At 39.2% G+C, this 15,255-nt stretch overlaps 1 protein-coding gene across 6 annotated transcripts; it reads left to right on the forward strand.

Annotated features, from left to right (window-relative positions):
- Nucleotides 1-785: 785 nt before the first annotated feature.
- On the forward strand, nt 786-15,041 carry CEP15 (centrosomal protein 15). Of its 6 annotated transcripts, none has more exons than XM_074835823.1 (5): nt 786-875; nt 2,497-2,578; nt 3,313-3,436; nt 8,189-8,263; nt 10,995-15,041. In XM_074835823.1, exons 2-5 carry the CDS (start codon nt 2,526-2,528, stop codon nt 11,136-11,138), a joined length of 396 nt encoding a protein of 131 aa, XP_074691924.1. In that variant the 5' UTR covers nt 786-875; nt 2,497-2,525; the 3' UTR covers nt 11,139-15,041. The 6 variants fall into 6 exon arrangements, with proteins under 6 accessions (XP_074691924.1, XP_074691929.1, XP_074691925.1 ...); XM_074835824.1 differs by having other exon boundaries at nt 797-884; XM_074835826.1 differs by having other exon boundaries at nt 797-834.
- Nucleotides 15,042-15,255: the final 214 nt, after the last annotated feature.

Below are 15,255 nucleotides of genomic sequence, written 5' to 3' on the forward strand. Positions count from 1 at the left end.
GAATTGTTTGGTTTGTGTTTTCTGCACAGGACAAAACATTCATAAAAAAGTGGATTAATTCTGCTTTTTGTACATTTGTACATCAAGTGCATTTTGATGAAAACTTGACTATAAAGGCCTAGAGTCAGCCTCAGTAACTGCTCAGCTTTGAGGCCTGGAAGAAATTCTGCTCTCCAATATACGGAGGGCAAGATCACACCACAGGGTTTGGAAACGCATGGAGAATCTGGCTGGCATTCACAGCGCACTGCCCGTGCAGAAAATGTAATGCTGTGCCTTCTACGGGAAAGTAACAACTGGCTTCAAATGTAAGTCTACCTCGGTGGAGAACACGAAGGCAGTGGGACGAGCGGACTCTGGCAGGAGCGAGGACTGGCAGCGCTAACCCTCAGCAACAACTCAACGTCACTCGGACCGGGTTCACTCTCCCCCGGCGCATTTGGGCCGCAAAGCCCCCAAAGTTTGTCCAAACTATTGCCAAATCTCGCGTGAGCGTGTGTAGGGGACTGGGGTGGCTCAAGCGATGGCTTTCACCGACCCGAGCCCTCCGGCAGGCCCGTACCTGCCCCAGCCCCCCGCCACGGCCGCCAACCGGCCCCCTCAGCCGTAACGGTCACGGCACGAGCCCGCCCTCCAGCCGCGGCCCGCCCGCCGGCAATGATTGGACCCTGCGTCCCCTCTCTCCTCCAATCCCAGTGGCGAAGGCTGATCCTGACGTCCCCTGGTTCCGCCTACCGAGGCGCAACGAGACCAATCAGCACCTACGGCTGGGCTCCACCTTTCCGGCCGTCTCCATGGCAGCGGAGGGGGGGTCAAGGCGTCGCGGAGATCATGGTGGGTGGTTGCTTTCCTTTTCGAAGCCGGCGAGGCTAAAGGTAAACTAGGTCTGCGTATTTCTTTATCTTTTTTTCCTGACTTCTCCTCCCTCAATCCTACAGAATGGTACATTCCGACGGGCTCGTAGATCCCCCCCCTTCCCATTGGTAGGGCTAAGGGTGGCTCCTGCGTGCCCCTTCGCTCGCGCCGCCGCAGGTCGTGGCCGTTCCCCTCCCGCCCTTTTCAGGGGGTGCCGGCCTGAGGGGGGAGCGCCCATCCCTGCTGCCTCCTGCCGCCTCTCGGCACCTCCTGAGGGCTCCTAGCGATTAAGGGGGGTGAGCGTGGGGCTGCTGGGTGGGCCCGCCGGCAGCGGCCCAGCCCGGCTCGCCTCGCGCCTTGGCAGCCGCCCCGGGAAGCTGCGTGTGAAGCGATCGCCCCTTGGTGCTGCGGGCGGAGGGTGCTTGTTTATTGCTAGTTTGTAAGCTAGGCTCCCCTAAAGAAAAGAGGTGCGTGGGGTTGTGCTCCCTGTGATTTAATTTCTCTGGCTGCCTGTAAAGATGCAGCCTGATGAGCACAGGTCTTGCCTGGTCTCACAAACAGTGTGAAGTTCCCTGGCTGAGGGAAAGAGCACAGCGGGGATGCGCTCCTTGTTAAACGAAGGGGAAGCATTAGCAATAGGCCGGTTGCATAGAAGGGTTTTTCAGAAGGTCGTGAAACATTCATCCCTAGAAAATGGCCTCTGCTAAAGGTAGCATGCACGTGTAAACAACTTGCTTTGAAGTTACCTGTGAATGGCAGAGAGAAGGCCTTTCCTAATGTTCTCTATCTTGATAAGATCTTCCAGTTCTCCCACCCTTTGACATTGTGAACATGTGATACGTTCTTTAATTTTCCTTAATGTGACAACAATGCAGTTACCTCTGAGGTGAAAAAATATGACACTGTAAAACACATTCAGCCTTCTGAAAAGTGCTGTAGGATCATCATTTGCATGCAGCAGGCAGTTGATCTCCTTCATACCTGAAAAAAAATCAGATGTAAATGATTTAAGCTATGTTTTCCATCATTTACTGTGTTACACTACTGAAGAGCTGAGTTCAAGAAGTTTTCACTTAATTTTTCAAGCACTCAAAATTGAAACTGGTTTAGTAGCTTAAGTTACTTAGTTTAATCATGCCTGTACTTAAACATAGATTTCTATGAACAGGGCACTGTATCTGTGAGAGGTAGTTATAAATTATATTTACAAGTATACTTCAGTGGGAGGCTTATACTTGTATACAAGTATAACTTTGTGTTCAGAGTAACATGACAGAAGGTAGAAATCACTAATGTAAACAGTAATACACAAATTATGCCAGCACATAGTTTGTGTGTGAGGTTGTAAACACCTGAAAGTTGGGAAAACTAATGCTAAATCTGAAACTTGAAAGTCAAATTTTAGTTCTCTCATAAATTATTAGAATACAGTAAGATTTTCCTGAAACATATTGTGAACATTAGTAGCGTGCATGTATTCAAAGCATAACGTGACAATGTCTTGTGGCAGGTTTTGCATAGATAGCTGATAAATAAATATCATGGGTGCAACTTTTTAACACGGAATTGTTTAATACTGAAAAGTGTATGTTCATGGATGTCTTTGGAAGATTTTAATTGCACTTGGTTTTCCTTTTATAGAGTGACAAAACTGGGGCAAACAACTGGAAATGTCATCCTATTTGGCCCAGGAGGTTCACCTTGCTAGAAGACACGAAGAAATGTAAGTAATTGTTTCAGCACTGTGGCCTGTCTTGCAGCAGTTTCCGTTGTGGTCTTGCGAGACCTCCCCGACTGCACATGACCATCCTGTGAACAGTGAATCCCAGCTCTGTACAGAGCACAGCGGTATTTCACCAAGGGGTTGGTGTTCCAGGAGGTGGCACTCTTCCTTCATGAACTCTTGGAATTAGCAGCCTTCCTTGCCCTTAAGGGTATTTAGGTTGATGAGGTTTTTGACTTCCAATGGTGGTGTGGTTTAAGGTCCCCATTGTTAACCTCCCATCACTGTTAAATTCGTATTTGGGGAAGGTAATTGAATTCTCTCACTCTATGCTTGAATTATAGAATTGCTTCTTTGTTGCCCTGTAAACTCAGACTGGGAAGCAAATACAGTAATGATTCAGAAAAATCTGCTTTTCTTATAACAACTAGTACTTGCCAATGAGCAAGAGTAGTACCGATCAAGTGACCCCAACCCACCCTGTCTTTCCTGTTCTGGGAGATTCAGTGCTTCTAAGCACCTTAGCATATGAGGACTGCTGGTTGCAACATTATAGCTTCATACAAGCACAGCAGGTGGTGTCTGCCTGTACCTTTTCCCTCCCCCAGCACACCCACCCTACAGGCGGTTTAATTAGCCCCATAGTTTTGAGAAAACTGGGTAAGGTAAAAAGGTTATTTTCTAGCTCCTGAGCAAAATGTTCTACCCACTTAGCAAAATGTTTTCCTTTGTAGACTGTCTCAGAGATCAGAGCTGCTACAGCAGATGGAGACTTATCTAGGAGACAAAAAGACTAAAAAGACATGGCAAACTCAAGCAGCTGATACAGCTCATAAAAGGAATGCAGCACTTTTAAATGTAAGTTTCTGCAACTACCAGGAACCGCATTGAAATGTCATGGTTATGTAGCTTAGAGAATTTTAAAAAAAGTGTTTGCTCTATAGTTATCATAGTTATCATTTGAATTCTATATACAGTTCCCTCTTCTGGAACTTGACCAGAAGTATTAAATGACAAGTCTTTATTATCTGATGGCATCACTACCTATTTCCCATGCCCTTCTTATATGAGCCTCGTGGTGGCAGCTGCTACTATTTTTTTTTTTTAAGTACATGTAGAGATGCAACACATGCTATTACATGTCTGCCCAAGACCCAAGAGTCTGACAAGACTCACAGCACCTCTACACTTTGATTCAAGATTCAAGGGTATGTTTGGAAATGGGGGCTGACCAGCCTCTAATGCTTTGAGTCCAGGGTAGAAATGTTCTCCTGCTATGTTTGTGTGAAGTTGCGGAAGAAGTTCTTGGTTTAATGTTTTTCCTTAAAGAGGTGTAGAATGACTTGAAGAATCTTACTTGCAAGTCAGTAGAAGCAGTGTTGGGTGTTTCTGGCTCTTCCTAGTGGTGGTACTGTTAATAATGTTAACTGTTCTACATACCTGCTGTCATATTTAGGTAAGATTTGTGTTTCCTAGGTAAATCCAGCAGACATTTGAGAATGGGCTATTAAAAAGATGTAGGTTTGATGTCAGGGACTGGAATGCTACAACCTCTTCTGGAACCCCTAGCTTAGGCATCTGAGTTTGAAGCGATTGCACTTGACCACTGACATGAGCATGCAGTTGAAAAATGTTTGTCTGTTGTTCAGGAAACAGCAGAAAACCGTACCTCTTGTGCATTTTCTTTAAACTCTTCCTTATTAAGGGTTCATATTGCATGTATCGTGTTTATTGAACCAGTAAGTTTTACTCTAGAAAATTACAAGATTAATTTGTGGCACTGAAAATTTTTTGTTTCTTCGTGCAGAGCCTGGTTAAAATTTAAAATGTTCACACTTCGGGTGGGTATAATTCTGTTGCAGGCCCCCTTTGTATTTAAATGGAAGTTATATTTAGGGAGTGGCAGATAAGGCAAAACAGTTAATCAGGGATGCCTTAACCATTCTGTGACAAGGAAGATTTTTCAACTTGGACTCTGGTAAACTGGTGCATTCTGGGCTGGGGCAATCAATCTCCTCTGTACTAGGTATAGATAAGTGTAGGTGCTTCAGTGGGAGGCTGGGGAAAAGTGGATGGTTTGTTTATTTTTTCCATAGTTCGTGCTCCATTGATTTAGTAATTTCAGCCATTATGTATCCCATTTTCCATATGTATTTTGTAATAGATTTTTATTTCATAAATGTAGTTTTTAAAAATTATTTGTATTTTATAAACGCATTCTCCGTTTATGTATACAGGCGAACATAATAAATGCAGGGTATATTTCTGCATGCTGAAAGCTTGTTGTATTGGAAATGTTAACAATAGCTCAGACATATACAGAGTGTAAATATTTTTGCAGTTAAACAGATATTTGCCATCTTCTGTCACATCCTCAAAATTGTTCCTTTCAAGTGTCAAAAATGTTGGTGTTTGTACGGGAAAAAAAGCAAAAACATATGTACCAAAACAAATTCTGTTGCAGGATAAAGTAGCATAAATCAGTTTAAAGCTATTAATTTTATACTAGTTTTAACAGGCGTGCACTCCTGCAGATGCTTTCTGATAACAGAAGAAAACAGGAAAAAAAAAAAATCTATGCAGAATAATATATGAGAAGCTTGAAAACAAGACTGATTAATGTGCCAGATTCAGAATATTGTTCCTGATACCAGGCACTGTACATTTCACAGTTACCATGTGGAGAGTTGTTGATTTGGCCTACTCAAAAATACATGGACATGATGAAGTGTTATTTTTTTATTTGCATTTCTGGTTTTCTGCATGTAAGCAAAATCAGTTGTTTTCAATATGTGATCATAGCAAAAGACATTTTCTCTGTGCTAGTTGATATTTATGTACAGGAAAGAATTTCAAAATTAATTTATTTTCTAATCTGTAGGAAGCGAGGAACTAAATATTTTTTTAATTGAAATTTTAACATTATAAGCACTTGTTCAGCATTTCAACATAATTATTGTGGTATTTTCCGTGATGTCTTTAGAGGGAGACTGCAGATTAGGGAAATCTGTATCATTTGGTACTTATATAATGTTGTCATAATAAAAGCAGAAATTAGACTAGTATTTATAATCTCATTTATGACATTTGTCAGCAATATTTCTTGTGTTTAGAAATATGTATTACTGTGCAACAGCTTATAACATGAAATAGAAAAATGAGATAAAAATATGCTATATAGTAATTAGTATCGGGAAGGTAATTTAGACCAAATTTGCTTTCCTTCACAGGCATGTAATTCTAGAATTATTTAAGTGGGATATTGCCAGACTGATATCAATATAAGTGACAGCTGAATTTGGTCCCCTAAAAGTGATGCATGTGTCATGCATTCCATTTTACCTCTGGGGAAGGGTCTTGAATTGTTTTTGTTCCAGTCCTTGTGGTTTTAGGGGAAGCGTTGCAAGATGCTCTCTTTTTTCAGTACTGTGACATATTAGATTTGCTGTTTTCTCCAAAGAAGTTTACACTGCTGACGTATTTATTTTTATATTGATGACAGGGATTTCTTTTTCATGCAAAGCTTACCAGTTGTAGACACACAAGAAGTGCCATCTAATCTTTCAGTAGTTCCAGTTATTTTCTAAAGCATACTACACCTTCCAGCAAAAATTTCTTTCACTGTCTGTCATTAAATCAGTATTCTGAATGACAATAGACTGCACAACATACAAACTAGAGTGAGCAACGAAAAGACACATCCAATATCTAGGCTATGCCAAAGTGACCTTCTGTACTAAACATATATGCACAACTGCTGTCTCCTTCCTTGCCTGAAAGACACTCGTTTCCTATCACCAGAAATATTCCAGTGACTTAGCTGAGTATATAAAGAAATAATGATCTTGATCAATATTCTTCCTTCCTGTGAAAATTCCTACAGGATTTAGGAAGAAGGAATCAGAAAGGAGGAAAATCCTATGGAAGAATATGAAGTGAACATTACTGATTGACCCTTCTTTTCAGTATGGTGATAACTTCTCCAGACTTGGTCTGAGCCATACTGATAGGAGCTTCATTTGGTGCTCTTCGTGGTGTATCTGTTCTAAGTACATGCAACAGAGAAATTCCTTGCTTAGGTTACTTAAGTCTGTGTTGTCCTCTGATATTTTGACGTTGTGACTTCAAATGGCTTCCATCTTTGCTCATATTCCCCCTTTATGTTTATCCCGTTAGTCTTTTCTCACCTGAAAAGGGGCAGCCAGTTGCTACTTCTGAGGATTTGGATAAATCTGAGACTTAGTTTGCTCTCAGACATCCTTTAGCTTCCTACAAAGGTATGCACTTTGTTGTAGAAAAGGGATAACAGTTTTGCTTGGATCAGATTTGTGATTACGTACAAGATAATACAGTCATGCTGTAAAAGGAATTGTTGAAATCAAATAAGACGAACACTGTAAATTGGATGAACTGGGAGTATCTGTATCACTAAGTTGAACTTCAGCTAACAGTAAGGTTGTTTTTTGCTTTTATTAATCATACTCTACTGAATTTGAGTCATATTTTTGAAAGTAAACTTGAGTCAAGCACTGTTTACTTATTGATGTATTCAGATTGGCTATTATTCAATACGAGTAATCATGTTTGGTCTCTCTTGTGGATATGCTCCTCCAGAATCTCACTCTTCTTTTCAGCGGCAGTGGTGGTGAATATTTGGGAAGTCCCTTTGGGGAATTTCCTCTCTCATTTAGTTTTTCTGTTGTACTCTTCACACCCGCTCTCTGCTCCCAACTCTGCCATCTGCTATACTTTCTTTCCCCCTCCACTCTGTTCAGCTTTGGCTTCTTCACACCCCACTCCCACGTCCCTTTCTGTCTCTCTTCATCTGCCCACCACTCAATCTCTTCAATGTTTGGGTATGGAACTAAGCCCACAAGAATGGGTCAGAACTTTAAAGGGGGAGGGCGGTTAGTTTGGGGAGCTGTTTTGATTTGTTTGTTGCTGTTGTTTTTTGGTTATTTCTTTTTTTAAAAAAATATTCAGGCCTTTGTGAATCCAGCACACATCCACTGGACAAGCAGAAACCCAAATACTGATTTTTCGTAAGAAAGCTATGTGAGGTGCATTGTCATCCAAGTTTGTCTGGTGAACAGCTTGCTGCAGCTCTACATTTTTGTGCACATGTTATGCATGCATATTAGCAAGTCATCTTTGTCTTGAGGAGTAAAGATCTTGCACATAATTTGCCTAGTTACTTTACAGTTACAGTAGCTAGAATACATACTTCAGTCTTCCTGCAGCACAGAGAAAACCATTCTGTTCCCCTCTATTTTCTTAAGTTTTACAGAACAGAATTTAACTGTAATTTACCCTAGTGTCCAGAGAGAATAATGGAGTTTTACAGCAACAGTCTTATGTGGTCATGAAATTTATTCTTGTATCAAAAAGGTACCGCAAACATATTTAGAAACTGTAGGATGTTAGTCTTACTAGTACAAGTTGGATTTCAGAGTGACTAAACAGAAAGATTTGAACTTCAGTGGTGTTATTTGAATGCTGGTTTGCTGTAATGGGTTTATTTAGTTAATTTAAATGTCTTTATGTAAGTGTGCATTTTCCTTTTAAAATTCCCAGTGTTTGTTTTTAAAATGTACTTTGCCTGTGTTTTAGGATATAGAAGCAGCAGAAAAAAAGCTGCAAGAAAGAGTGTGTTTACTTCCACATCCCGATACTGTTAAGTTAGAAGTAAGTCCTAGAACTCTGTCTTTTCATTTGCTGTTTACCAAATATTTTGCTTTTTTTTCCCCCCTGAAGCATGTTCTTAAAGTGAAAATAATTGATTTTAAAATCCAGTGACTGGTATAGCCAAAGGCCTGTGTACTGTTGTAGCAAGCTGAACCTAAATTCTGGGGCAAGGTCCCTAGATTCTGGAGCATTCTGGTGGAAATATTTAGCAGCTTTCAGATATATACAAACTTCTATTTAAAAATGAAGTCAAATATAAAAATGAATATTGTGAATATCAGAAGATTACTGTGTTTATTATGTCAGAGCTCTTTGTTTTATATGATATCCCATTTTCAGTTTGCCAGAGATTTGTTATCTTTACATTTCAGGGTCAAAAGTTTATCAGCATGAACAGAGAAATTTTCACTTCTCAGAGTTATTTTATGGTTGTATGGGAGCTTATGAAAAGTACCGCTACAGCAGGAACACTTGATTTTTACTTCTCTACCTGTAGTCCCTAAAACATTATTTAAAGATAAAAATTGTGAACAGCAAGTTACTCTGAGAACTAAATACTATCCTGATGCAATGTAACCAGCTCGGTTCACTAGTCTCAAGACTGTTTTATCAGTATCATGCAGTGATGAATGAATGATGAGGACAGAAGCAGTCCTGGGAACAGGAATTGGAGCACAGCTCTTCCTGATGCAAACTAAACATTTTAACCACAAGGCCGCTGAGTTACATTCCCACTTGGATTTCTTGCACCAGTGGTTTGTGGGTTCTCCGTTGTATGGTGGCTTAGTTTCCCCAGGCATAGCAGTAGGGACTGTCCCACGCTACTTTGTGTGCTCAAAGGAGGGGAAAGGTATAGACTTCAGCGCTGTCAGCCTGTGAGGAGGGGCATATTGTACATTAGTTTCACACCTGCTGGGCAAGTGTTGTAATGCTTAGGCTATTACTTAAATGAGAGTCATCACTTCTTGTTCTGGTTACTGTTAAAAGTTTTTGTAAATAGCCTACTCCTATCACTCTGACAGGATGCACACTGAGTACGCTCATTCAGTGATTTTTTTAAAGAATTTTTTAAGAGATATTTTCAGGCAAATGTGTGCGTTTTTTTCCTAGATACCTGTACATCTTGAATGATGCTAAGAAAGATGCTTGCTACTAATATCGAACCTATTTTGACTGTGTTCAAAAGTAGTTTTAGACTCCTTGAGGACTTTCAAGGCACCTCTAGAGTTGTTTGGATCAGTTCTGGACTGCTTCTCCCTCTGTCCTGGGTTAGTTGTTAAACTGCTTGCGGCACGTAGACCGAAATCCGCACAAATTGGAGAATGCAGAACAATTGCTTATGACTGCAGAGATGTCTATGCTCTGCAGCAGCGGTTGAATTTTAGAGAGAACAGAGTTACTATTTGAAGGAGAAGATTCTATTTCAGCCTTTTTTATACTTCTAGAGAAGAGTGCTATAAATAGTGGAAAAAGAAAACTTTCTTTCATGGTACAAAATTCTTGTGCGTGCTTTGTTCCAAAACACTTCTGAGCATATTTCACTCAGCCATATATGTGTCTGTATTAATATACTTTGAAAGTTATGGCTATAATGGATCCCCAGCTTGCTAAGTCGGAGTAGTTTTGTGTGACAGCACATATGCTTGTCAAAAAAGATTCTTTGAGTAAATCTGTTGAAGAAAATATTTTTGTAAATCTGCAAGAGCCATAATTATATCTGAGTTACATGTAAGGATCAAAATGATTAGCCAGGAATCTAATACTCTGCAGGGAGATGTTCAGTTTTGTAGCACGCTGCTTCTACGTTATGTACTTAAGTAAAGAAAAAAAGGCTCAACACGTATGTACTGTAAATGTTTTCTACTACCAAACTACTTTTTTCTGAATGGACATCAATGTCTAAAAATACTTACACTTACATTGGTGGATGGATTAAAGTGTTAGTTTAATACAGCGCTCTGATCACATTATTTTGCGGAAATAAATGATACATGGCACTTAAAAATTTTCTTCAAAATCCTAGAAATGACAGAGTTATCCTTAGGATACCAACACAAAAAAGATGAATGGTATGTCCATTCCACAGATAAAAAAAGAAGTTAAATTTATTACTCAGAGTCACAGGGTAATGCAGGGAAAAGGTTAGATGATACACAGTGGTTTTCCTAGACCACAGGATAAGTATACAGCTTTTTTTTTTTATTATTCTTTGTGATCCAAATACTAGAGTTGATTACTTCATCAGTGATTTATCACATCTAAAATTTTACTCAAATATTTTGAACTACATTACTGCAAACTTTTCTAGGATAACCAGTTTATATAGCACTTTTTGTTTATAACATGAAACAATTTTTCTTCCACTTCAGAATTAAATTCCACTAACGAACTACTACTAACGAACTACTTAAATATAAAGGCTGCTTTCGGAAAAGTTTATTATCACAGAAAATATTTTAATAAAGGTACTGTGAGGGTCTAAACTAATCTGTTGCTTACCACAAGAGGGCACATTCAGTCACTCCACAGTTCATGCTGCAGAATGAAATCTTTCCAGGCTGGTATTTTGTATCATACAAGAGGTTTGAAATTTCTTCTGTAAGTACGTTGTGCTGTTCTGAATTGCTTCACTCATAAGGCAAGATTTAATAATGCATTGCATATCTATATTGTTTTTAAACAGGCTGACACAGATTTTGAAATTGTTTATTTTTTCTTATATCTTTCTCAGACTCTCTATTGGGCATCAATAAAAGAATCTCTTCCCAAGTGGGAACAGTTTCTTTTAGGAAGAGCAGAAGTTCCTATTGGTTTTAAGAAAATGAAAACTACAAAACAGAACATAAGCTACCCAGAAGAAGATTCACAAAAATAAATGCTCTAGTTTCATTTTGTTTTGTAATTTATGGCTTAAGCAGACAAGATCATCCAGATCAGGCAACAGAATACCGTGCCATTAAATTCTAATGTAAATCATTTAAATGAAAACGAGCTATATTGGATAATTTGCTTCCATTGTCGCATTGTGTACAGTTCTTTATTTTTATTCTGTATTAGAGAAGCAATCCTTGAAGAGGCTTTTAGGATCAGAAGTGAGAAACACTGGTGTATAGAAACCCACCAAGGCAATTGCTTTTTCAGTATGAGAAGAGTTTTAGACTATTTTTAATCCTCTGCTTCTACATATAAGTGCAATAAGTAAAGACAGATTCATGCATTATCTTTCTTCACTGCAGTCATCTGTGCTGTATGCCTCTTTGTGGATGAGGGGGAAAGGAGAAATTTACTGTTAACAGGAAAGGCAGGCTGTTTGCATCAAAGTAGCCTTGGTTTAGCACCAGGAATCTGTGTAAAAACCTTCAGGACAGCAGCTGTAGAAGGAACACCTTGAATTTCCGCAACTTGTTTTCCCTGATTTTTGTCATTGCCACTTTCATAGCTTCCAAACCTCACTCCAGTAACCACTGCTGCTTTTCCCAACCTCCTGCTGCCTACTTTGTGTTTCCTGTCTAATGGGTGGGTAAAAACAAGAAAAAGTAAACAAATCTCTAGGGTTTTTTGCTAACTCTAGGCTGCTCTTAATGCTATTTTCTTTCTGTTGACATAATCTACAAGTGAGAACTTTTGCTTAGGCATCTAAAGTTTGAAAGAAGCAAACTGGAGGGTAACTGGTAGTCGCTGACAAAGAACCAAGCATATGTAGAAGCTGAGGAGATAATATTTTCATTTTCAGCCATTGAACAGCTCCTCAGCTTCCTCCTACAGAGGTGCACTCTCAGTGAGTTTTGATTGTACAGTGGGCTAACTCGGTATGAAAATTTTGCTGCTCTAGTGCAATGCTTTTTAAAGTAACAGTTCAGTGAAAAATCCTTCCAGGTGTGTGACTTGGCCTGCAGAAATGTAATCCTTTCTAAGCAAAGAAGTCTAAGATTTTTTTATTTTTTTTTTTTAGTTAAGAACCTGGATGTGAGTCAATATATTGTTAAAATTGAATCTTACATGTAGCAACATACTTCCACCCCCAACCTGGAAGTAGGAGAGAAAATTTTTACCTCTGCCAGTGTTTGAGGATATGAAAACGTAATGATTACAAATTTTGCTGGGCTACTAGTGAACTAATCTATGCATTATCTCCTTGCTACATAGAGATATATCCTACTACTAAAAAAAAAATGTATATCTCTATGCCACATGAAGAATCACTGACACAATAAAATCAAGACTTCAGCTGTGATATAAAATTGTATGTTTTCAAAGGGAATATTAAGAGTTCATTTAAAACTTTTTCTATTGAAGTGTCCATTAAACTGATAAGTTTTTACAGAAACTGCCATCTTAGAAATATCCTGTTGAGTGGGTGTTGGTGTTTGTAACAATAACGTTGTTTTCATAATATGTGATGGCAGATTAGCACGCTTCTCTGCAGTGTTGTTAACAGTTGTAATTAAGGAATAAACAGTAAAGGGTGTCAGTCCGATGACAATTTCATCTATAGTGTCACAATACAAAATGTCACAAAATATTAGAACTGTTATATAACTACAAAAATATCAAATTAGGCTTTCATTTTACAAGCAAAGAGCTTAAAAAAAAACCTGGCATAGAGACCATTGCAATTTTATACCTACTCAGTGTTCTGTCACAAAGACAACTTGGTAATATTTTATTCTGTAAAATCACAATGTGGCTCTCAATCTGATTTAGCAGGACTGGGTATGGATCTTAGAATTGTAGAGCTCAAATTTAAAAAGCAAATAATTGGAACCAGTTGAGCAGACAAGAAGGGAAAAGCTATTACACATGATGCCCAGAATGAAGGGATGGGTGAGCAGTTAGTTGCTAACAAAGACTAGGATTCATCCTGGTCTTTGCATCCAAAGGGAAATCACTTAAACTAAAATCTGGGCCCCTAAGTACTTTATACGTGTGAATAATCTGGGTCTTTATCTCTTTCGACTCCGCCTAAACACTGGGACACAATGCAGATGCTGACTATCTCCTTACCCCTTTTGATTTCCCGTGGAAGGAAAGCTGAGCGTGTGGACTGTGAGGCCGTGGCAGCTGGGTGGGTGAGGAGTTTGTGGTGCCGTGAGAGGCACCTGTGAGCAGTGTTAGTGTAGTTTGTGCCACAGTTCACTGCTCAGATAGTGTGTTTCTGATGAGTTTGTTGTTGTTATTGGGCAGAGATTAAGATTAAAATGAAAGTATCTTCTTTTCAAATAAATTACTTTTTTTCCCTGCAGCATAGCTTTAGAAACAATAGGACAACTAGTGTGTGGAAAGCTATATAGGAACATGTCCAGATGGGAAAAATGAAGAGAAACGGTTAAAGCAGGAATGTGTATAGGTGACTGCTCTCAGAGCTAAGGGCCTTCATGTTGGCCAGTGGTCTGATAGAAATAAATGCAATTGCAGGTGACTGTGCAGCAGCACAGCGGCAGGGGCAGGGAGGCATCCGGCGGGGCCACTGCGGCACAGACCTTGGGCAGGGAACATCATTATATGGTATCTCCTGTTAGGTTTGGTGAGTGCACAGATTAATTTACTATGGCTGAGCTAGCTTGCCACTTGCCTTTCGACAGATACAAATTTGAGAACGCAAATGTTAGTTCAACTAAAGTGTGTTTAAAAAAAATTCTTTTTTAAATCCTGAAACCTGATTGATACTGATATGGTTTAATATTGGCTTTAAATGAGATCTTGAATAGGTATTCTTCACCAACTTCAAACATATCAATTCGATGTAGTTATACCCCATCTTATCCCAAGCTTTTATATATATATGATAAAATATATTTTTATATATATATTACATTTTATATATCTCTCAAGTAATTTCCTACCCATCTTGGGCAAATGTTTTTTTTCCCTCAGAACATAACCTGTTACTCTGCATTTTTGACTTGCTCCTCACCCTTTTGTGCTAAAATATATGCATAAACTGCAAGGGTCCTAAGAGCCTGTTGCTTCTCATGCTTTTCTGGTGGGTGGGGGAAAGCAGTTGAGAGAAAAGCAGTAAGAAAACCGAAGGGTTTGCCTGTTTGCAAGTTAATCTTTGAGTATCTCACAATAAGAAATAATTAATCATCCTTTTTTAAGTTTATGCACAGATGAGTAACCACAGTACTAACCCAGGAGCACAGCCTGTTCACCCATCTTGTCACCTCTACCATCACATTCCCGAGCTTTTTACTTTCTCAGTTACTCTGGCTGTGGGGGCAGCAGCAGAAGGCATGTTAGTTTTCCCTAGGATAAGAAATTTCTTACTCCGCAGAATCTTTCTCGAGCCTATTAATTTCATTTGGGAGCACATATGAAATACTAAGAGGGTTTAGAGGCATGGTATTTGACACTTACTATGGTATCCTCTTGATTGTATTTATTCAGGGTCATGTTTTCATAGAAGCTGGGAGCTAGATTTTAGGCTGAGCTTATAGTTCTTCATTTCTGTCTTTTTCATTCACATTGAGCAGGTCAGGGATGTAGATGCTCAGTTTGAGCTTGTTGGTACTGAAAAATAAGAAAACCAAATTTGAAATGGAATGTACTTTTAGAGGTTACATCTGAAAGAAAACATTCTTTACTCCATAATGGTAATTTTCATAATATTTTAATAGTTGTGTTCAGATACAACTTGACCTTAGATATCACCCCAAATGCAAGCTGTTTTAACATATTTGTAATGCTAAGGTCTTCGTTACTGTAATATTCTGTTTGCTCAAGGATTATAATCCATGGATATACTGTGCTACGGTTGAAATAAAGCTTTGATCCTGTAGTCCCTGCCTCTTGGACGTCAGTGTTACATTGCACGTACAAGTTGGATGTGAATTGGCACCTGCTGTACCAAAGCGTGTGGACAGTCAGGATGCCAGTGATAAATACTTTGGTTCGAGGTGGTGTTTATTTTCCTCAGTTCTCCTCTGACACTGATCTGAAATATTAATCTGCTGAGTGAAGATTAGAATCTGAGAAGTTTACTGCTGAAAAAT

The sequence above is a fragment of the Strix aluco genome, chromosome 11 (assembly GCF_031877795.1).
Source record: "Strix aluco isolate bStrAlu1 chromosome 11, bStrAlu1.hap1, whole genome shotgun sequence".
Taxonomy (NCBI): domain Eukaryota; kingdom Metazoa; phylum Chordata; class Aves; order Strigiformes; family Strigidae; genus Strix; species Strix aluco.